General features: G+C 41.1%; 1 protein-coding gene across 1 annotated transcript; it reads left to right on the top strand.

The window, feature by feature from the left end:
- The first annotated feature begins 1246 nt into the window (after window positions 1-1246).
- Window positions 1247-21908, top strand: LOC127784160 (syn-copalyl diphosphate synthase, chloroplastic-like). Its single transcript, XM_052311354.1, has 14 exons — window positions 1247-1435; window positions 9030-9109; window positions 9469-9769; window positions 9862-10045; window positions 10144-10358; window positions 12895-13015; window positions 13093-13205; window positions 18572-18801; window positions 19447-19562; window positions 19673-19771; window positions 20444-20701; window positions 20926-21016; window positions 21110-21307; window positions 21393-21908. Exons 1-14 carry the CDS (start codon window positions 1309-1311, stop codon window positions 21612-21614), a joined length of 2355 nt encoding a protein of 784 aa, XP_052167314.1. The 5' UTR covers window positions 1247-1308; the 3' UTR covers window positions 21615-21908.
- The last annotated feature ends 924 nt before the right edge of the window (window positions 21909-22832 follow it).

The raw sequence follows: 22832 nt of genomic DNA, 5'->3' as shown, positions 1-22832 counted from the left end.
GGTGCATCGAGTTACAAGTGGTAACCATCGTCACAAGGATTAGGGAGGGGCATCGAGTTACAAGTGGTAACCATCGTCGCAAGGAGAAGCAATTAGGAGAGAGCCAGCGCGGTACTCGCAGAATAGATCCCGTCGGGTTGTTCTCGACATTGTCTAGTCGGCGGCCGGGTTAGTCCGATCTTCTTATTTCTCATTATACTCTTTATGCTATTTCCATCCATAATTCATATAAACTGGACTAGGGTTATTACTCATCTTGAGGTCCTGAACCAATATTAATCTTTGCTTCTTGTCTGGTTGATGCAATCTTGCGTAGACCTTGGTTCCGACGTTTCCCATACTAAACCTTGGTTCCAACGTTCCCCATACTATCCGAATACCATAGTTGGGGTATGCAACCTCGACAGTGGCGCGTCAAGTAGGGATCTTGGTGCTAAAGAGTTTTGACGAGATGAACTCAAGAGCCGAATTCTTCAACGAGGGCTTCTACGACAAACCTGGCTTGGGAGATTCAACTCAACCAACCTCTACACATTGGTCCAACTCAGATCCATCATCTTCCTAGTCTTCGCTCTCGTTCTGGTCAACCCCTCTTTGGTAATCGTCGAAGACATGTCTATGAAAATGGTGCGCCGAAGACATGTCTATGATGATCGACGTACGTACCAAGTAGATACAATAACGATGGCACCTTCTTCGGTTCATATTGAAAATGGTTCACCCAGCCACCCACTTCATCACCCATTGGCAAGTCTCCTAATCTGGCTCGTTTCTCGGTTCCCGCTAGCTAGGAAATGTGCGTCGATTAGTACGTCATCCGTTGATCGGGTGCCGGGTGATCATTCAAGTCAAAGCTGAACGACAATATGGCTGTGTTTAGTTCCTTCCAAAGTTGGAAGTTTGGGTTGAATTTGGTACGATGTGACTGAAAAGTTGTGTGTATGACATGTTGATGTGATGAAAAAAGTTGGATGTTTGGATCCAAAGTTTAGATCTAAACACAGCCTATATATAGCTCTAGAACTTATCAGTTGGACGCTCTAGTGCGCAGTTAAAGTTATGTACGTCGCGATCAAGACCCATTCATGTGTCGTACGTTCAGCAGTGCCAGTGGGCCGACCTACATGTGTATCGTACGTTCACTAGTGGGTTGATCAATTTGCCTAGTACTCCGTAGTAGCTTGTTGGACGATTGTCTTTTTAAGTGCGGACCCTCCGGCCAGTTGACGATCGTGCTCACTAAACTTACAATTCAGCTCCTCCGCATTAGCAGAGAGGACCCTCACCCCTAAACTTACGATATTGTCCATGCAGATACTAATTTGTGCAAATGCACCGCCGCGCTTGGCGTTGCTCGACCGCCGGCGGTGGTCCCCGGCGTGGGATCGCCGGCGACCAGATCATCATACGGGAATGCACGCTCGGCGTCCACGTGGTAACCAAAACATCCTTGCAAACTTTTCCGGCTTTGTTCACCGGCCGCTTTCATCGTCCAATCTTATTTTTCTTGATTGCTAAGTGAACGACCGAAAAATCTACCTAAAGCAAAGTTTGTATCAAAAAAGCTTATGCATGGGTCGCCAATCCCTCTGCATCCGACAACATACCATGCTTATCAGTTGATGCCCCGCAATCTTAATAACTAATTAAAAACTTATAATTTTCCGTTCGTCACAAATCTTTTTCATCCGTCTCCTCATGACCGCGCACGCATTATGAGTCTTTCATCCATCTCTGCTAAGTTGCAGCTGGTCCAATCCTCGCGATCCATCCCCGTCCAAGGTATGGTGGTTTTCAGCCCAGTCAACACGAGCAAATATGGAATATTTACCGCACAGAAAGAAAACAAAATAAAGAACCATAGGAAAATCGCAGGCGCCTTTGAATGTGCCATCCCGTAGATCCTGTTAGAATAATTGGGCTAGACCCGATTTATCCTATTAAAATCTCAAAGGCCTATAATAAATGTTAAGGATAATAATACCACCTCAGGATTTAAGCGAGGAGTATCTCAACCTAAATAGGAAGTTATTGGAGGCTCCCTGTTGACCGGTTGAGGTGGGAGTCGGAAAGCCACATGCGCGCGCGAGGCCGAGGCCGAGGCGTGGCTGGCATACGTCACGTCGCTATTCTTTTGGGGAGTACTTCCCGCACGACTGCTCGTCCACCATAATTATTGTCTTAACATTTTGGATTAAAATATGCCGATATATGACCATATTTCCCACAGATCCCACTTAAGATCCCACTTAAATGATTTGATATTTAGCAATCGTATTTGTGCAATGGATATATCTTGCCTGATCTATTGACCCTTGATTCATGGCGAAAGATTTCTTGATATGTTTCTTGAGACCTAGGGTTCGTTGAGGTGTTTGTATGTTTCTTGGTATTTTCTTACGGTGTTTGTATGTTTTGGACTGATTGCGATTGGGGCTATGCTCTAATATTAGAACCTTAATCATCCTCTCTTGATGCACTTCCCTGCAGTGGCGGAGCCAGAAAATTTCCACGCCTAGGGCTGAGCAGGATCTTAAATATTTTCATAAATTACATAGTATTTTTTAAGATTATAATAGGGATTATGGAGCTAGGCATGGGGCCCAAGCCCTAGCTGCCCCATGCCTGATTCCGCCCATGGCTCCCCGTAAGATTCCTGCCGATTCGCAAGAGCCGCTCGCCAGCGAGGCGGCACAGGGGCCACTGCAGCTCGATCGTGCAGCAGTCATGCTGCTCCAAGTCACCAAGTCAATGCGTCAGCAGTCCTACCGATTCCAGGTGGACGTCATCGTGTCATGGATTCGTGGAGTCGGAATCCATGGCGACAGTGCCAAAGTCTAAACCATTCTTGACATGTCGCGCAGCAAAGCGGATAATGATGACGTTGGGATTGTCTAGTTTGATCGTCATGGAAACAGGGGTGAATCCAGCAGGTAGGCTCTACCTATCGTCCGATTTTTGCAAAAGAAAAAAGAAAAGGTATATCTCATACTCATAGCAAAGCAAAATCAGTGATGGCAGCGTTGGCTGCTCGGGGAAGAAGAATGTACAGTAACGACGCTGATTGGGGGAGATGGGACATAACATCACTCCAGCAGCAGTTGGGCCATCTGTTTTTGCCCAATCCTAATAGCTCATTCGCTGGTACCAGGCAGCAGACTCGGCTCGGCCATCGCTTGCGACCGCGACCGTGAGTTGTGTCGGCGGCCGGCGGGGAAAACAGGCAGGCACTGGGGCCGGAGCGCGCCGCGTAGGGTGTGTGCAGCGGCAGCCGAAGGCGAAACATGGGCAGCAGATGACTGAATATATTTAGTTTTATCCGTAATTTTGACAGTTTGGCTCCTTCAAAAAACTTATCTCAATTTAATCGTGTCAAAAACTAATTTTAAAAATAGACCGTCTACTCAACACCATTGATATTAACGCTGAGGTATAACACCTCTGCGCCACCATCATTGATGCTGAGATAATATCCGAGGTAGGATTTCAAACGTCAGGATGAGGTCAACGCCAAAACTTTAGCGACCTCGGCTGCTGTGTCAAAGCCGTGACACCTCGGATGGCATCTCAGCGCCAATGAGAGCGTGGCGCTAAGATGTTATAGCTTAGCGTTAACCTTGATGGTGCTGAGAAAATGGTTTATTTTTAAATTAGTTTTTGGCACGGTTCAATCTCGAAATAAGTTTTTTAAAAAGATCAAATTGTTAAAATTACGGTAGTTTAATTAGCTTCGTACTTTAAGCCCATCCTCTATATAGGGGGCAATTCTTCGGGATAGCGCTGGGAAAACCATCTTTGTTTCCTGTAAGCCAATCGAGAGATGCAGTGAGGCACTGAAATCTGAACTCCGGGAGTTCGTGGATGGTCTGTCAAAGGCAATTCAGTGTACTTTACTCCCAATAGTGGTTGAGACAGATTGTCTCACAATTCTTCATCTTCTTGATAGCAAGGAGAAGGATCGTTTGATGTTTGCTAGCATCATTCAGGAAGCGAAGGTGCTTGTCGCTGGTGGTGACAGAGAGATTGTCATCAGGAAAGTGAGCCGAAGTCAAAATTCAGTTAGCCACCTCCTCGCAAACAAAGCTAGGGTGGAGTCTTGCTCGATTTTTTTGGTCGGAAGGAAATTGTAATCCTCTTCGACAGGTAGTCTGTGGATTCATTGATCCTGAGTAATATATGTTTTCTTCCCCGAAAAAAAAAAAGCCCATCCTCTATATATATATTTTTTGCTGGATTCGCAACTGCATGGAAGAGAAGGTGGAGTCTGCTTGGCGAGCGTTCGCATGTCACGAAAGACCTCCGACAATTGTCGTTTCTCGACTGCACATGCATGTGCATGTAATTAGCATGTAGCAGTAATTAGCTCCTGCATGCATGCGGATTACAGTTTGGGACGTTAGGCGTGATTAGTTTGTCGGTGTAAAATTGATTATTCGGCATGATTCCGCACGTACTAGTATTAGCTTGCCTTCATTATATTACAAAATATATCACTACTAAATATTAGAAAAAATCATTATATTGAAAAAAAATATATAGAAAAATCTAATTTTTTATACTCAATCATTCCCAAAATATAAGCATTTGTGGACTTCGACATAATCCACTTTGAGTTGCTACTTTGACCAACACTATCTATAAAAATAAGATGTTTTAAACCAAAAGAGTTGCATATTATGAGTTTATTTAATGATAAATCTAGTAACATAAATTTCACATGATTGATATTTTTTATTTTTTTTATTAATAGTCGAAGTTAAAATGTTTGACTTGACACTCTGCTAAAAGTACTTATATTTTAGATCGGAGGGAGTTTATTTTATATCAAAACTTTAACTATGCTCAGAAAAAATTCTTACATTGTTAGACACTTCTATTTTTCAAATAAGAGTCTGCTAAAAGTCTAAAGCTTGTAATTTGGATTATGTATGAATAAAAATTTAAAAACATTTTACATAAATAAAAATTTTCATTAAGAAAATGTATACATAAAATATTTCCATCCATAAAGTTTATGGATAAAAAAAATAAAATCCATTCATAAACGTTATACATAAAATATTTCCATCCATAAAGTTTATGTCTAAATAAAAAAATCCATTCATAGACTTTATACATAAAATATTTCCATCCATAATGTTTCTGTATAAATAAAAAAAATTACATATATAAAATATTTCTATTCATAAACTTTATGCATATAATTAAAAAAATTCCATTCATAAACTTGGTAAAAATAATAAAAAACTTTCGTAATTGTAGTAAAAATATTTGCTCGCCAACTTTGTACATCAATAAAAAATTTAAACCCTAAAGTCGTAAATGGTTATCTTGAGAATTTATTTAGATGATAAAATTTTAGGGTTAAAATTTGCAATCTACTGTGTGTTGTAATCTACTATAAAAAAAATTATAACAAACCACCCTTTCACTTTGGGATTAAAAATTAAAGTTTAATTAATTAGGTAGTTGTAAAAGCGAGCCATTTCTGGATCGAGTTGTCCTTGCTGCTGTCTTCTTTCATCATAGCCGGTCAGCTGCTAACTGAAGAAACACAGGCATCTGAACAAGCTTCTCTTTCTTTCCGTTTTTCTTACGTTAAACCGCTAAAAAATATTACATATATACAAAGCTCACAACGGAGCTCTTGCATTATAACAAAAGAATTGCTGAAAAAAGATGATGCACTTATACATGTATGTGATAATAATTTTGAGGAAAATCATTTTATAGCTAGATGATCACCTGGAATTCTAAACTGCATGTAAAAGCATGACAGAAAGATTGGATCTTTTATGATTGGTTTTAGAGAAAATTTAGGGAACTTTTTACGGTGCATTTTACTACAAGTGCCACATCTAATTCACGTCTGGATAAGCCTTTCCTCTAGCCGGCAACTACAACACTCTGATTTGTTCGTCGAGATAAGTTCGGCATGCTAGATCAGCTAAGCTTGCTCCCCTAGATTTGTACTCGGTGTGATATACCCTAGATTAATAAATATAAACTGCAGAAGGCTATTACCTATCTCGGGGTGTTAAACCAGGATGAATCCCTTCTCATCTGCTTTCTTATTCCATAATCGTGTATACCATGGTGTCGATCATACCCTATGTCCTTCAAATACCGTAGTCAGGTCTAATCTGTCGACCCATACTCTTTCCCTTGTTAATGTTCTTTTTCCAGTTCACTACTATAAAAACCCTCAAAAGGATCGGCCTTATACGTAACCGGCATCTATATACCTTTTCCCACCTCCGCACGATTAAAAATATAGAATCGGCACTTTTAAGCACTATAGGTGTTAGTTCTATAGAAAAATAGGTGCCGATATTATAGGTGCCGGTTTTTAATAGAACCTGTTCTAGAGAAAAAACCGATAGGTGTCGGTTTTCTAACAGAACTGACACCCATAGTTGAAAAGACCAGACCGGTGAGTGACCTGATGGTTCACCGGTTCGACGGTCTGAACGGTGAACCGGCCGATCGAACCGCGGTTCGCTGCTTGATAAAAATTCTTTATATTCCCATATTAGCACTAATAACCCAATTCCTGGATGGCTACCAGAGTCAACTTCCAACCCATTCGATTCCCCACCATTTCCTTTTTCGGTGATATTTGCCTAAATATCTAGTTATTTCGGGCCTGCGAGTTAAACGGGCCTTCTTCCGGCCCATTTATGCAATTAAGATGTTCCGGCCCATTTAAGCAATTAAGATGTTTCGGCCCATTTAAGCAATTAAGATGTTAAGGCCTTCTCCGGCCCATTTAAGCAATTAAGATGTTCCGGCCCATTTAAGCAATTAAGATGTTTAGGCCGGTCCAACTGAGGCCGGTTTATCGCTGGTTCACTTAAAAATGGTTCAAGCGGTCTAAAGTGGGTCAATTACATGTCCGGTCTTTCTATCCAATCAAACTGCACTGACCTCTGGTTTCCGTTTTTTCCGGTCCAACCGCCTAGCCGATCCGGTTTTTTCCACTATGCCGGCACCTATAAAAAACCAACACCTATTTAAAAAACTGGGCACAGCACCATCGATCTTTTTGACGAGAAAATTGACATTTTACTATCGTCAAAAAGGAGTTTCGCCCAAATACCACTATGTATTTGGGATTCACCGAAATACCATTCTCAATTGAGGGGCTTCGCCCATATGCCATTTTCTTCTAATTCTCTCTTTCCTCTCATCATTATTGACCAAAATGCCCCTAGTTGAATCAATTTAAGTATGTGAAAAATATGTAGATTATAAAGTAAATACGCCAAAATATTTTTACATGTTTTTTTTATCTACACCAGATTAGATAGTATGCAGCGTACTATCTCCACAACATAAAAAAGACACTCAACTGAAACTCTCAGTTCTCAGTGATATAGTTTTTTTTATTTATGCTGTGGAGATAGTGTCTTATACTCTATAATTTGGTGTAAAGAAAATAAACTTACATATTGCATGTCAAGATATCTGGGAGATATATACTCTGTAATCTACATATTTGTTTTACTTGAATTAATTCAACTAGGGGCATTTTGGTCATCAAAGAGAGAATTGGAAGAAAATGGTGTTTCGGCGAAGCCCCTCAATTGGGAATGGTATTTCGGCAAATCCCAACTGCAGAGTGGTATTGGGCGAAACCTTGTTTTGACGATGGTATTATGCCAATTTTCTCCTTTTTGACTGAGCATCGCTCGCCACATCGGTCCTTATCCACATCTCGCCATATCTCTCTCTCGCCACATCTCTCTCTCTCTCTGTGTGTGTGTCTCCCCTCCTCTCTCTTTGCCTTTTGACGACTGGAGCGGCGGCGGCCGACAGAGGACGGGCCGTGGCTCTCGACCTGGGAGCCTTCCCCCTTCTTTCCTCCTCCAGGACAGCGTGGCGGTAGAGAAGGTCGGCCGGCGCGGGCGAGCTAGCGGCCGGCCTGGTGAGGTGGCGGTCAGCGCGACGAGGTTGCAGCGATGGCGGTGGTGGTCAAGGAGGCCTGGATCTCGCTGTCCTTCTCTCTCCCGGGGGACCTCCCCCCTTCTCTTCTCCTCCTCTAGCACAGCGTGTGGTGGTGGCCGGCGCGGTCGCTGGATCTTGCCGACCCCCTCTCTCCCAGGGGACCTCCCCCTCCTCTAGCGCGGTGTTGGGTGGCGACGACCGGTGCGGAGGCTGGCATGGCGAGGTGGCGCAAGGTGGTGGTGGCGGCGGTGGAGAAGGTCGGCATGGGCAAGGTGGCGGCCGGCGGCAGTGTAGGTGCCATCGTTATTTCTTAGTTTTTCAATATTATAGGTTCTAGACCAATAAGTGTCGGCTGGGAAACCGACATCTATAGCCAGTTCCCAACTGCCAACTGGCCCCTATAGGGGTTTCTGTACTAGTGGTTCATGCTTGTAAATGATTTGTGTATGGGAAACTGGGTAATTGGGTAGTAAATGAATTCTAACTTGAGGAGTGACGCAATCGTGCATCGTGCCAAAATTTGTGATTCGGTTTCTGTGATTAATTTGTGATGTTTTCATTCATTGATTCAAGGTAGCTCTTGGCATGGTGGGTGTAGAAGAAAGTCAACTTAGTTCATTGGAAAATTGATTAGATGATACGGCTCATTAAAGTTTGTTTGTTCATATAGGGTGCATGCAGTCATGCAATTCGTACTACATGGCGATATTACTCTACCACTATATAAATGGAGGCTAACTAATTTGTTCTAAAGCCCTTGGGAGCATCTGCTAGAGTATACGGTAGTTAGAGTCATATTAGGATAGGATTGATTTGTGTGGACTCCTTCCATATCTGTAATCCTTCCTTATCTCCTCCCCATGTACTCCTATATATATCGGCCCCCAGAGGCTCAATACAATCGATTCATGTTACGCAGTATACCTCTCCTGTACTACCCAACAGCATCGTCTTTAACAACATATTGTCTCAGTAGAAGATATACCTAGGGACAGTGAATCCGATCAATAGCTAGTGGTTTCGTTTACTTAATTCTATAAACTACTATTGGTATTGTAACATTTTTCTCTCTATCTACGTAGGTAAAGAGCAATCAAAGGGAATAGTATATTGCAAAGCCAAAGAAACACAAGAAACAGTTGACAGGAGGAGCGGTGAAAAAGTAATATATTAATGTTGCACAGACTTCTTTTCCCATTTTTTTTCCTTTACAGCTCTATGTTATACTTACTTTCTGTTTTGTAATAGGATTAGTGCAGGCGTACACAAATGTTAATGGTATTTCTTGATTCTTGTTTCAGTTCTCAACTTAATATTCTTGATTATAATAAATGAAGGTTGGTTGACGGAGGCTGGATTATATTGTTTTCTATTATTAAAAATAAATATAGACCCTTCGATTTTATTCATCATGAAGTTTAGAACCTATACATATATTTGACCATTAATTGCTTGTTCTAATTATATAGTCATAAAAATATAGAAAATTAAGAAAAAGAAATGATTTACATATTTATCCAGGACGAACCACGGGACATGGAAGAAATGGTCAATACCATCAGAGTAATGCTAAGGTCAATGGGCGATGGGGAGATAAGTGCTTCTGCCTATGACACCGCGTGGGTCGCACTTGTGAAGAATCATAACGGCAGCGACAGCCCACAATTCCCCTCGACCATTGATTGGATCTCTCACAATCAGCTGCTAGATGGTTCATGGGGTGATGACTTGTACTTTCTAATTCATGACAGGCTCCTCAACACCCTAGCTTGTGTGATTGCGCTCATGGAGTGGAAGGTTCATGGTGACAAGTGTGAGAAAGGTACCATGATGAGAGGCTTTTTGAGGTTTTCGGTGTAACTGTATTGTGATCTGAAGTTTCAGAGAGTTTAAGACTGTTCCTTTTGATTTTAGGTTTGTCGTTTATTCGGGAAAATATATATAGGCTGGCCCAAGAGGAAGAGGCATGGATGCCAGTTGGTTTTGAGATCACCTTCCCCTCACTTCTAGAGATGGCCAAGGACTTGGCTCTTGACATCCCTTATGATGACCCTGCTTTGCAGAAGATATATGCCCAAAGGGAGCTAAAGCTTAAGAAGTAATCTACATACATGTTTCTAATAGGGAAAGGTGCCAATTTATTCATATGTATTTAATTTACACACACACATTAATAATTTTGTTACATTTGCGTAGGATCCCAAGAGAAATACTTCACTCCGTACCAACAAGTTTGCTTCATAGCATAGAGGGACTGCGAGGCTTGGACTGGAAGAGGCTCCTCAAGCTCCAACTTTCAGATGGATCCTTCCTAAACTCACCCGCTGCAACGACCTATGCTTTGATGCAAACGGGTGACAAGAAATGTCTCGAGTTCCTTGATGGAATTGTTAGCAAATTCCATGGGGGAGGTAAATAATGATCTTTCAATTTTAAATTCTCATTTGAGGACTTGGCCCCCGCGTCGCTCCTAGGGCAGGGGCGACATGGGTGGCGATCGCTGCCACCACACCACCACCCCCGCCTCCTTCCCTTCTTCGCCTCGCCGCCGCCCAAGTGGGCCGATGGAAACTGCGTTGCCACAAGGACGGTGGTGGCGGGGCCTCCTTTCTTTCTCCCCGAGGGCGTGGGGTCGTCGGAGCCTATGACCCCGCTTGGATCTGGGGCTGCGACGCTGGGCTGAGGGCTTGTTGCTGGTGGAGTTGACGGCGGGGAGAGCAGCAACATCGACGGCAAGGCGGAGCCGATCAGGATGACAGGGTTGAGGCGGTGTCGACCAGCGCGACGACGGCGAGGTGGTGCCACTGGATCTAGCGTCCTTGGCTAGATCCGACCACCTCTCGTAGGTTGGCTCTCGAGCTGGCAGCGGTAATGAGGTAGCGGGGCGAGGAAGGAAGGGCGTAGTAGTTGACAAAAGGTGGAGGCGGCGACGGGGATGGGAGGAACTGGGAGCAGAGCGGCACCGGCTGGGAGCAGAGCAGTGACTGGGCTGCTTGCTGAGGGCGTGGTACGGAGGCGAGCCTGATGGCAGCGGGGCTGTGGGAGGCCAGTGCGACGAGCAAATGGCGATGCGAGAGGTTGGTGAGGGTAACAGCTGGGAGATCGGCTCGGCTGACGACAAGTGTGCCATGGCATGGCGTGTGGTAGGAGTTTTGGTGGTGGCAAGACGGATGAGGCGGCGGTAATGCGGACGGTTGGCATATGACGACATGGGAAGCCCGGCCGTGGAGGAGACAAAGATGGAGCCATGAGGTGGGCGTTGCAGGTTTACAACGGGTCCTGATCCAGATGCTAGTCCTATTATGGTGACACCTTTGCCGCCACAAGATGGCCACGTTGGCAGGCTAGTGCGGGGAGAGGGGATCCATTCTTCTCTCTCACCCTCTCCCCCTCCAACCTAACTGTGTGGATGGTTTGGAGCGCGTCGGTTGTCGAGCATCTACTTGATGGCCGGCCGGAGAGACGTGGCGCTGGCGTGGTGGTTGCACGTTCAAGGAGTGCGGTTGGTGGTGGCTTCTATGTCCAGCAGGAGACTCGACACGGGGATGTAGGAAGATTACATGGCTTCTATGCACTATTTTCCCCCTGGAGCGTTGCTAAGTGATCTCTCTTGTCCTCTGATGGATTCCTCTAGGTGAAAACCATATCCTAAACCCTAGGACGAGCGGCGGCGGCACTCCCAGCGTCGTACCCATCTTGAAGGCGTCGTTTAGAAGATCCTTTCTTTTTGGGTGTCGTTTCCCTACCTTTTAGTAGCGGGTTCTGGTTGTAGACGCGTGGTGTGGTTATATTTTTTTTCTTTTCCTAGCTATAATCTTCCAGGGCTATAGACTTGTAAATTTTTTCCTGCTCAATCAATACGAAACTTCATTTAATTTTTTTCCGACCTTTTAGTAGCGGGTTCTAGTGCGTGTTGTTTAAAAAAAATCATTTGAGACTTCATTTAATTTCGAGAGAATCTATTCTATAGCACTGCGTTTATTTGAGTTCAAGGATTTACCATCGGCATTGGCCTTTTCTATAATATACCCGTGAGTCTATAATTTGTTCTACGATACGCCATTGGGCTAGGCCTTCTTTTTAAAAATACCCAAAATACCCTTAAATACATACAAGATTATCAATTGATTTATCTCATTATATGTTTTAAAAAAATATGAAAATTTTTATGTTGCCTCTTTATGCAACATGGAAGTTTGTATACAAGTTTCAATTTTTCTGGTATATTTAATTTTTAGAAAAAAAATAGTTTTAAGTCGTCTATGAGAGAGAATTTGCTTATACAATAGATAATAGCACAAAAATATCTTATGTAGTGTACGAAAGATGATTTAGATTAAAACAACAATAAAAATATAATTTATATAGCATATAATGGATAAGTTATATTTTTTTAAAAAATAAATGTAAAAAATTTGAAACTTCTGTACAAATTTTCATGTTGTTTAAGGAGGCCACATAAAAGTTTTTATAATTTTTTTGAAACTTCTAATGAGATAAATCAATTGTTAACCTTGCATGCCTACAAGAGTATTTTGGGTATTTTTGAAAAGAAGGCACAACACAATGGCATGATGTAGAACACTTGATTAAGTCGTTGGTATATTATAGAAAGAGACAATATCAATGGCAAATTGTTGAACTCGAACAAACTCAATGGTATAAAATATATTCTCTCTTTAATTTCTAGTTGAATAATGCATATGTGATGCAATGTTCGTTTCTGTATAGTTCCAGAATTGAAAAAAAATTGATATCATTTTGATAGCCGTAACATTATTCATTCAGATTTGTCCAGATCTGCATTCAATTAATATTGCCCTAGATTTATAAAAAAGAAATTGTAGTATTAATCTTTCTGTGAATCGACCAAATGACGGCATTATATATGGTCCATCCAAATAGTCATTATTTGAGTATTGTTTGTTTTTCTGTTCAATGTTTCAGTGCCATTTGTCTATCCTATCGAAATATTTGAGCGGCTATGGGCAGTCGACCGGTTGGAGCGGCTAGGCATATCTTACTACTTCAAAACTGAAATTGATGAGTGCTTAGAATACACCTTCAGGTGATCATTTGACAACACTGTGTACCAAAATACGTATTTCCAACTGTTAAATTAATGTTATAAATCTAATGGAACAGGCATTGGACCGAGGAAGGCGTGACTCACAACGGGCACTGCTCTGTGAAGGATATTGATACCGGATCAATGGCTTTCCGTCTACTCCGGTTGCATGGCTATAGTGTCTCTCCTAGTAAGCAACAGGCAACTGATGTTTCTGTTATTTCTCAACTGATGCTGTTGGTTTTTTAATTCTTTTGAGATCTCTGATCGTCATTAGCAGTTTGGGACTGAATTCCCGAATAATCACGTGCAGGGGTGGATATAGAATAACACTATTGGGAAAATCATCTTTAGTCCCGATTCACAACTATTTTAGTCCCGGTTGTGCAACCGGGAGACACAATCCGGAACTACAATAGGTATTTTTAGTCCCGGTTGAAATAAGTGGAACTAAAAATTGATTTTTAGTACTGGTTGAAATAAGTGGGACTAAAGATGGTAGTGTCAGGTGGCTGGTGCTACCATCTTTAGTACATGTCCTTTTGCTTTATTTTTGAATTTTTTTTTGTTGCTTGCTTTTTTTATACATATGCATATATATTTATAAATACATACATATTATAAGTACATAGATATATTCATGATAATATATACTTAATAATAAATATATATGTCTTCATATATAAAGACGTATATATTTATAATTAAGAACATGTATACATGCATATATTTACGTAAGACATATAAATAGAACTAAAGACATATAAGTTATTGCATACACATATGATTAATATAAATAGACATATAAGAAAATATATACAAATATGTATATATATAGTCCAATCGTTGTTAATTTCTAATGTTTGAACGTATATTACAAAAATGCTTAGAGGAAAGGCGAGGGTGAGGTGGAATAAAAGGGCTTCCATCGTCATAGAATTCTCCCGTGGGATTAATAATCTCATCTATGATCAATCCCATTAGTTGTTCTTAAACAACCTTTATGAATTCCTCGTGGGAGAGTTCCTGCCTCATCCAAATAATCTATTATTCGAAAAAGTGAGATATAAATATATCAAACCAATAAGAAATTGAGACATAATGTATGAATGATGTTTATGTACTTTCATATCCTTGTCACTGTTGATTTTGCATGTGTTATGGTGTGAATATAGTTACAGACGTAGTAGCCGCACAAGTTGGTCCTCTACTCTTGTTTTGCATACTAAAGGAGAAACGAGAGATTTAATATATATTTCTATTTTAGAAGAAATGATTCAATATAATTGTGGAGCATGTACTAACCGGAAATTTCATCCTCACATCCAGTTTTTCTTTCCAAACCCTGCAAACAGTTCGGTAACATCCAGTTTTTCTTTCCAAACCCCACGGACGGTTGTACTAAACCGTGCCCATGCCCTATGTAGAGTTGCAAGCTATGATTAATTGTCCGAGATCCACATAGGAGCAATAGAAACAGTCATAATGATAGTGGAATGGATGGCATTACCAGCTTAGAACTTCAAAAATCTTGGTGAAAGTTCAGTAAAAAAAAAAAATCTTGGTGAAAGTTTCCTCCGGTTTATACATTGAATCACGCACATGTAGTTTGCATGCATAATGATATATATCAAAAAGGACCTAGTGGAATCTGCAAATTGCATGAGATGATATATCTGCCACGGCATAAATACGAGAAGGAAATTGGTACAAAAGGCGGTAAAATCTCACGCTGTGTTGTAATGCAATAGTATAAAGGTCTTGAAATGTTGCTACACCAGGAAATGGAGAATGTTATCCTTTGTTTCTTTCTCATTCGTACCGTCGTTATCTTCAACAGCCCCATCCGCCTCGCACCGTGTATTTTCTTCAAATCCACCGTATCGTGTCATTGCCGATTCATCTACATGAAATAAACAAATATAAAGAAGTACACAAAAGTGAAACTAATTAAATAACACATAATAATTAAAAACATCATAATTAAACTAACTCATTTTTAATCATTCTTTCTTATTTCTAACGATTTAGACGAATTTTAAATGGTCTTAACCTGAGTCATGGTTAATTATATATAAATCCTATCAATTTTAAAAAAACTATGAATATATTTCTCCATGTATTATCCTTATTTTAATTATATTCAAAAGTTATTTAAGTTTCTAAACTTATTTTTAATGCATTTTACCTATTGCTAACTATTTTAATAATTTTTTAAATGGACTTAGTTTTCTATTCTTTTGACCTCATTTTCTATATTTCTACTTTCTCTTCGTTTTTTCAAAAAAATTTTATCCAAATGTTTCTAATATTACAAAGTACCATTATTTTAATTCTCTACATATTTTTTCTCTCTCATCTTTTCCATTTGACGTATAGAAATATAGCTAGAAATGTAGTATACTCCCTCGATCTACTTTTGATTGTCATATTTCATCTTGGCACAATGACCAAGGATAAGTAATTCTACTTACCATCTATTTAAACATGCTACTAGTTATTCCTCGTAAATAAATGATTCGTTAATATTTATATTTCTCGATGCACATATAGCCAATCTTGTTTGGAAGAATGGACAATCACGCATTAAATCCAAGAAAATCATTAAGAGGATAGGACGTTGAATTACAATTTGCCTATCAAAAAGTAAATTTTTCAGATTTGGAAATTTGTCTATCAAAAGTAGATGAAGAGAGTATTAACCATACATGAATAGAGCATGGAATTTCTAATCTTTTTCGGTTTGTATAATATCACCAAATATTTTCACAAAAAATTTTGCCAGCACCTCCCCTCCTCCTCCCTAAAAATTTTTACTAAAATGGCTCGGGCAAGAGGAGGAAGAAAACTATATAAAGGCTGGCTACCTTTAGTACCGATTGGTGCTAACGATTGGTTCTAAAGATGAAAATAATCTTTAGCACCGGCTGGTGGCACCACCTGGTAGTAAAGTGTTGATCTTTAGTACCGGTTGGAGCCACCAACCGGTACTAAAGATCACCGGTGGCTTGACAAAAAGTGAACCGGGACTTAAAAATAATCTTTAGTACCGGTTGGTGTCCTAATGAGCCATTGGTTTTACGAACCAGTACTAAACAACATCTTTAGTACCGGATCGTAAAAGAACCGAGAGATATGGATTTTTGGCCGACCAAGCAAACATCGGCCCTCCAGTGGTGTAAGTTAGGAGAGGAGCTCATCTTCTACCTCCTCGTCCAGCCCATCTACTTTCCTTGCCCATCCCTTCTCTCCTCTCCTTGGGGATCCAATGGGGTAGGGGGTTCGAGCTACCATGGGGAACCAGCACAAGGTAATGCACTGTAGAGCTCAGCTCATTGAGATCTACAACTTTCATGTAAAGTATGTATTTATCTGAGGTTGATTGAAAAATTCAAAAATTTGAATTTTCGCTCATCCACGACGGTTTGTAACTACCATGCTTCACGGATAATGTTCTCCGTGAATGCTAATAATTATGACCCAGTCACGGATGAGTGCTCTCATCTTTGAGGATCATCTCATTATATCCATCATTAGTGAGGTCTCATAGTCATGGACGACACACTCAATGGCGATGATGGTGGCGACGTACACCCACGGTTCATGCGTTCAAGTGATCATGTCGTCGCGCACCTTTGAGGTTCCACGAATAAAAAAAAAGCAGATGAGGTGATGCATCGAGTAGCTCCCCTTCGCACCTTCACCCCCGACCAATCCTACAAAATCCAAGAACACAAGAACATTAAAAACAATAAGAATGGGTCGACCGACATCGCGGAGGGCGCCGCTGCCTCCTTTATCGGCGGATTTTGCGGAGGGGATGGTGCCGCCCACCGTAGAAAGTCGCTGCCGCAGCCTCCCCAGTCCCCTCCCACCGGATCTAGCGGAGGGCAGGGCGCCGCCCTCCGTTGGTACCATCTCCCTCCCGCTGCTGCACGTTGCCGCCGCCGCCGCCTCCCCTCCTGCTGGATCTGGCGGAGGGCAGGGCGAAGTTGCCCACTGCCGTCTCCCCTCCTACCGCTGTCTACCTCTGCCGCCACCTCCCCTCCTGTGGTCTGGCGGAGGGGAGGGCGTCACCGGCTGCTGCTGCCTCCATTCCCGCCGCTGCCTCCTCCGTTCCCACCGCTGCCGCCTCCTCCCTCCCGCAGCTGCACGATGCTGCCTCCTCCTCCCATCCTGCCGGCACCAAGAGAGAGAGGGGGCGCCGATACCAAGAGAGAGCTGAGAGAGAGGAGAGAGGATGCGGTGGAGGAGATGTAATAAGAGAGATTAGGAGGAGGAGAAGCTAAGGACAGGAGGCTACTGGTTCGGCTTGGCTTGATTTCAAGGGTGCCATTTTTTAAAAAACTAAAACCCATAATATACTGAACGAAGGTTCCCTTTTTTTAGAAAATGGGCATATATAGGTGCTGCTTTTTATTTAGAACCAACACCTGTGATTGCTTAAAGGTGTCGTTTTTTTCAGCTCGCGGAGGTGGGAACACTACTGGGGAAGTGCTCATCTCTCCCGGTTCGCAAGCCCCTTTACTCCCGGGTAGCGAACCAGGAGGGAGAATCCGGAACTAAAGATGGCGGTCGTTAGTCCCGGTTTAAATACCCGGGAGTAAAGCTCCATCTCTATTCCCGGTTGGTAACACCAACCGGGACTAAAGATGGCTCAACCATGTGGCCGGCAGAGTCATCTTTAGTCCTAGTTGGTGTTATCAACCGGGAGTAAAATTTTTTTTTATTTTTTTTAATTTGGTTGTGTTGTGTGCTACCTGTACATATATATGCATAATATAGAAATGTATATATTACACATATATGTATATGGGTACACTATATGTATCTATACATATATATATATAAATAAATATGGCCTATATTTACACATATATATAGTGTGCGCATATATGTATATGCACTTAAATAAATATGGCCTATATTTACTTAAGTGCATATATTTGTGTACTATATGTTTTTACACATATACATGCAATGTCAATACATATGTAGAAATACATATAATATACAAATATATGCAGTTAAGTAATTAGAGGCCGTATGCATATATTAACTAAAGAGATGATCCCAACCGGGACTAAAGATCCCCTGCCCTCGATAGGGGTCTGACATGCCTGTTAGGGGACGAACCGGGACTAAAGATCCTTTAGTCCTGTTGAAGTAATAAATCGGGACTAATAAACCACTTTAGTCCTGGTTCTTTTTGGAACCGAGACTATTGTGGAAATCGCTCGACCCTATAAAGATCACATCTTCAGTAGTGGAAAAGCACTATAGGTGCTGGTAATACTATTTCTAGCACTGGCACCTATAGTGATGACATGTATAACCATTTCTGTATAGTAGTGTATGCATGGATAGATTTGCCTTAAAAAAGTTTTATAGTTTTCCTCAAACACGTATTATATATAGTAGTATAATAATTATTAATCAAAGTAGCGGGTGGAATGTGTCGCTAACCAAAACGTCAGTTAATGGTGACTGGAGTCTGGAGGTAGAATTAATAGTCCAACACACTGACATTCAAGTTTTCGCACATCCATAAAACAGGCTTTTTGGAGAAGTTCGAGAAGGATGGGGAGTTCGTGTGCTATCCTGGGGAGGCAAACAAATCCGTCAGCGTGACGAACAATATATACCGTGCGGCCCAGGTCAGATTTCCCGGCGATGGCAACGTGATGGAGCGGGCGAAGAGGTTCTGCTACGAGTTCCTGCAAGAGAGACGTGCCATCACCAAGCTCAACGACAAGTGGGTCATTGCCGACGGCCTACCAGGCGAGGTACGTATATACATATAAGTAGAAGCAATTTTACCATCCAATATATGATAGCTCGAGTATCACATTTTACATATAAAAATTTGGTACCTCAAAATATTAAGTACCTCGAGGTACTAAATTTTACACTAAAAATATCTTGAGGTACCAAATGTTGAATTGTAAAAGTTATACTATATATATATTGCTGCAGTGGCAGAGTCAGTGAAATCTAAAATTGCCCATAACCACACATATATCAAATACAGTAAAAGTACGAAAAATGGTATATGAAGGCTGAAACTACCATGACAGTTTATACACGGAAGTACGGTAAAAGTTTTTTTTTAAAAAAGCTTGAACTAACATTTCATTAGAATACCTATCCTCTGTCCACGATTTGAAAAGTTTTATCTATACATCCATGAAAACTAGATTAGATTTCTGTTAGGAACATCGTATTATTTCTCCTCTTAATTTACCACTAAAGTTCTCTCATAATGTGAAGGTTTGATTGAGGGTGTATATATACAACTAATTAACACTACAACAACGTACGTATTTATACCTCTCAATATAAATCTCCTATATATAGAGACCAAAAACTATGTGTAAAATTAGTAATTTAATGCCTGTCGATTGATTTTGTTGATCAATGTCGACCCGTAGATTGGTTACGCCCTAGACTTCCCCTGGAAAGCAAGTCTGCCACGTGTTGAAACAAGAATGTATCTGGAGCAATATGGTGCCAGCAGAGATGTGTGGATTGGCAAGACGCTTTACAGGTAAACTTGCAAGCACGGTAATTAATCAACTATCGTGAAATATTTTCTCTCTTTATCATGTCAGCATCTACATGTATACTGGACGTACACTGTCTTAAACCTTTCTGCAGGCTGCCACTCGTGAACAATGATCTCTATCACAACATGGCAAAAGCTGATTTCAAGTGTTTCCAGAGGCGCTGCCAACTTGAGTGGCATGGCATCAACAAGTGAGCTGCCTCTCCATCCGACTGATCTACTTAATTTGGAATGGAAAACAAAGGGCCTGCTTTTCCCACTCCAAAATTTTAGACCCTATCACATCGAACATTTGAACACGTGCATAAAGTATTAAATATAGGCTAACAAAACTAATTGCACAGATTACGACTAATCTGCGAGACTAATCTTTTAAGCCTAATTGCTCTATAATTTGACAATGTAGTGCTACAGTAAACATGTGCTAATGATGGATTAATTAGGCTTAATAAATTTGTCTCGCGGTTTACTGACGGATTTTATAATTAGTTTTTATATTAGTGCCCGAATACCCCATGTGACACCCTATATAATACCCGATGTGACATGACACAACTTTACACCTCTAGATCTAAACACCCCAAAGAATTACTACGTATATAGTCTTATAGGATACAAATTTTGTCTCAAAATAGCTCAAATATACTTTTGCAATTTATAAAACTATTTGTCTCACTAATTACATTATATTCAAATTTCTCTTGTTTTTAACCCAAATCACCTTCTACTCCCAAACCATACTCAATATATAATAAAGGGCGTTATAGAGTTTTCTTCTAAAATATCAATATATCTATGCTAAACGATATACTACATCCAAAGCGCGTAATAATTAATTGCAATATATTATCTGCATGATGCAGGTGGTATGCCAAGAACGATCTTGAGGCATATGGCGTGACTCACAAGAGCGCGTTAACGGCTTTCTTCTTAGCGGCAGCAAATATTTTCCAGCCAAACCGAGCAGATGAGCGTCTCGGATGGGCACGAACAGCGGTTCTCGCTGAGGCCATCTCATCACTCTTGAATAGTTTGGATGCTGGTAGCGTTGACAATACGAAGGAAAGGTTCATCAGTTATCTCGCCAGCGACGACGGTGGCAGCCACAACAAACATGCAAGGTGGTTTAGGCCAGATGCATTAATTAATTCTCGATATATAGATGTCGGATTGACTTTCATTGGATGTTTTTGCAAAATATATTTAAGAAAATTTGAAAAATTTTAACTGGACCAAAAATTTCAACAATTTCGAATTCACGGGAGAATGATTTGGTTGTATTAGTTAGCTTATTGCTTTATTCGTTTTGATATGTTAGTGTTGATTGTATACCATATACGTGCAGAGAAGTTGGCCTGCTGTACACACTTGATCAGCTCATCGACAGCCTTGCACCTGACAGTGACAGTACGGCCAGTGACAGTCTACGTGAGGCAGTAAGATGAATGCAGAAATCCTGAATCTCCGAAATAATACATTTGGTATGTTCCGAAACATGACAAACTAAAAGTTTGTTTTTGTATTTACAGTGGAAGAAATGGCTCTTGACATGGACTTCAAAGGAGAGATGCCATAATGCACTTCCTGAAGAGAATACAGCACTTCTGATAGTTCGGACGGTGGAGATTGTCTCCACCAGATATGATCCAGACGATCATACGCTGAATCTCGAGTATTCTCAGCTTGAGCAGATCACATCTTCAATCTGCTGCAGACTCGCGGCCAGAGTAATTGCACAATGTTTTCAATTCTATATGCTATTTAATACTGGTGGTCTGAAAAAAGTTTTTTCTTGGTTAATGATCAAAATAGGAGGGTGCAAATCTGCAGAAAGCTGAGGAGCTAGACCGACAAGTGGACATGGAGATGCAAAAACTAGCCCAGCTTGTTCTTCAGAACCATAATGCTGCTGACAGATTGGCCAATAGAACATTCCTCGATGTCGTGAAGAGCTGCTGCTACATTGCTCATTGCTCACCAGAGACAGTTGATCGCCATATCTTCATGGTCATGTTTGACAACCAAATTAAATAACAAGAAGGGGTGAACTTAAATAAATAAGATAAAAAATATTTCCTATATATTCTTGTAACTATAATGGATTTTAATTTGGAATAAGATGAAAACTATAGTTCCTATAATGTTTTTCACAACTTATATTGCTCATTATTTGGTCACTAGCCAGTATATATTCTTGTAAGAGCTCAGTATTCTACTACCACCATAAATAAGATGAACCGTTGATTTAAAAGGGTACAAAGGTATATTTTATCTAGCTCTATGCACATTTACGTATTTCTTTCCAAAATCGGATGTGATCGACGGCGCCTCCTTCACGCCGACGTCGTCTCTGAACCTCCGCCGGCGTGCTCCCTTTTTCTTGTGCTGGTGCCATCTCGTCCGCTCTCCCGTTGCTGCCGTCCGCCCATCTGTATATATAGTCCTTGTCCAATGTCTGGCCGTGCATGTGTCCCTGCCACCTCCTTGCATATACTCTCTTCATCCCTAAGTATAGCGAGTATAAAGCAAATGGATTCAGAAAAGAAACCATCCTCTGCTTCTGCTCTGCTGATGACCCAATCAATTTGCTCGTCATGTCTGTATCTGAATCTGAATCTGAGGGAATTAATTAATGAAGGAGAGCATTTGCCTCTGAATGTTGTGTTCTTTGTTTGAAGGATTCGGAACGCACTAGTATGATCCTTTTAAATTGGTACTGTAGAATAGATGCGTATGTCGTTTTTTTTAGATAATGGATTTGAAAGAAAACCGACCTCTGCATCCCACAGGATATACACAGCCATAAAGTTACATAGTCTGAGCATTTAAGCTCGCAATACAGATTCCAAACAACAAAACATAAAAGCTAGGCACTAGGCCTCCGAACAATATCTAGCAGCAACGAAAGAGAGAGAACAAAGTCCTAAACTTCCAATCTTCCTCTACAATCCACCCTGCCTTAGTAAAGAACTCCATCATTTTGACTTCCAATTGTTTGCACCCGCTTCTCACATCCTCTCCATCCTCCTTCTCAAGTAGCAAGGACCACTGACCACTGGCGAGCCCAATGCCTCCCCTGAAAATAACCTGCACCACAGAGTTAGTTTTTAAGCCATTAAAGACGACATGATTCCTAGATAACCAAAGTGCTTAACACATTGTCAATATCCCCACAAAAAGCCGGTCTCCCAACCTAGATACTAAGTCACTCGCCCAACCACCCAAGAGATTAGCGACAGACGATGGCACTCC

Source organism: Oryza glaberrima, chromosome 9 (assembly GCF_000147395.1).
Source record: "Oryza glaberrima chromosome 9, OglaRS2, whole genome shotgun sequence".
Taxonomy (NCBI): Eukaryota; Viridiplantae; Streptophyta; class Magnoliopsida; order Poales; family Poaceae; genus Oryza; species Oryza glaberrima.
This window is presented reverse-complemented; position numbering and strand designations above follow the sequence as displayed.

What these genes read in the sequence shown, in the direction of transcription:
- LOC127784160 (XM_052311354.1), top strand. Translation starts at nt 1,309, where the DNA reads ATGCAGATACTAATTTGTGCAAATGCACCGCCGCGCTTGGCGTTGCTC. An exon ending in TAGCAAATTCCATGGGGGAG is followed by an intron (nt 10,359 to 12,894) that starts GTAAATAATGAT and finishes TCAATGTTTCAG; the next exon opens with TGCCATTTGTCTATCCTATC. An exon ending in TGGCTATAGTGTCTCTCCTA is followed by an intron (nt 13,206 to 18,571) that starts GTAAGCAACAGG and finishes TCCATAAAACAG; the next exon opens with GCTTTTTGGAGAAGTTCGAG.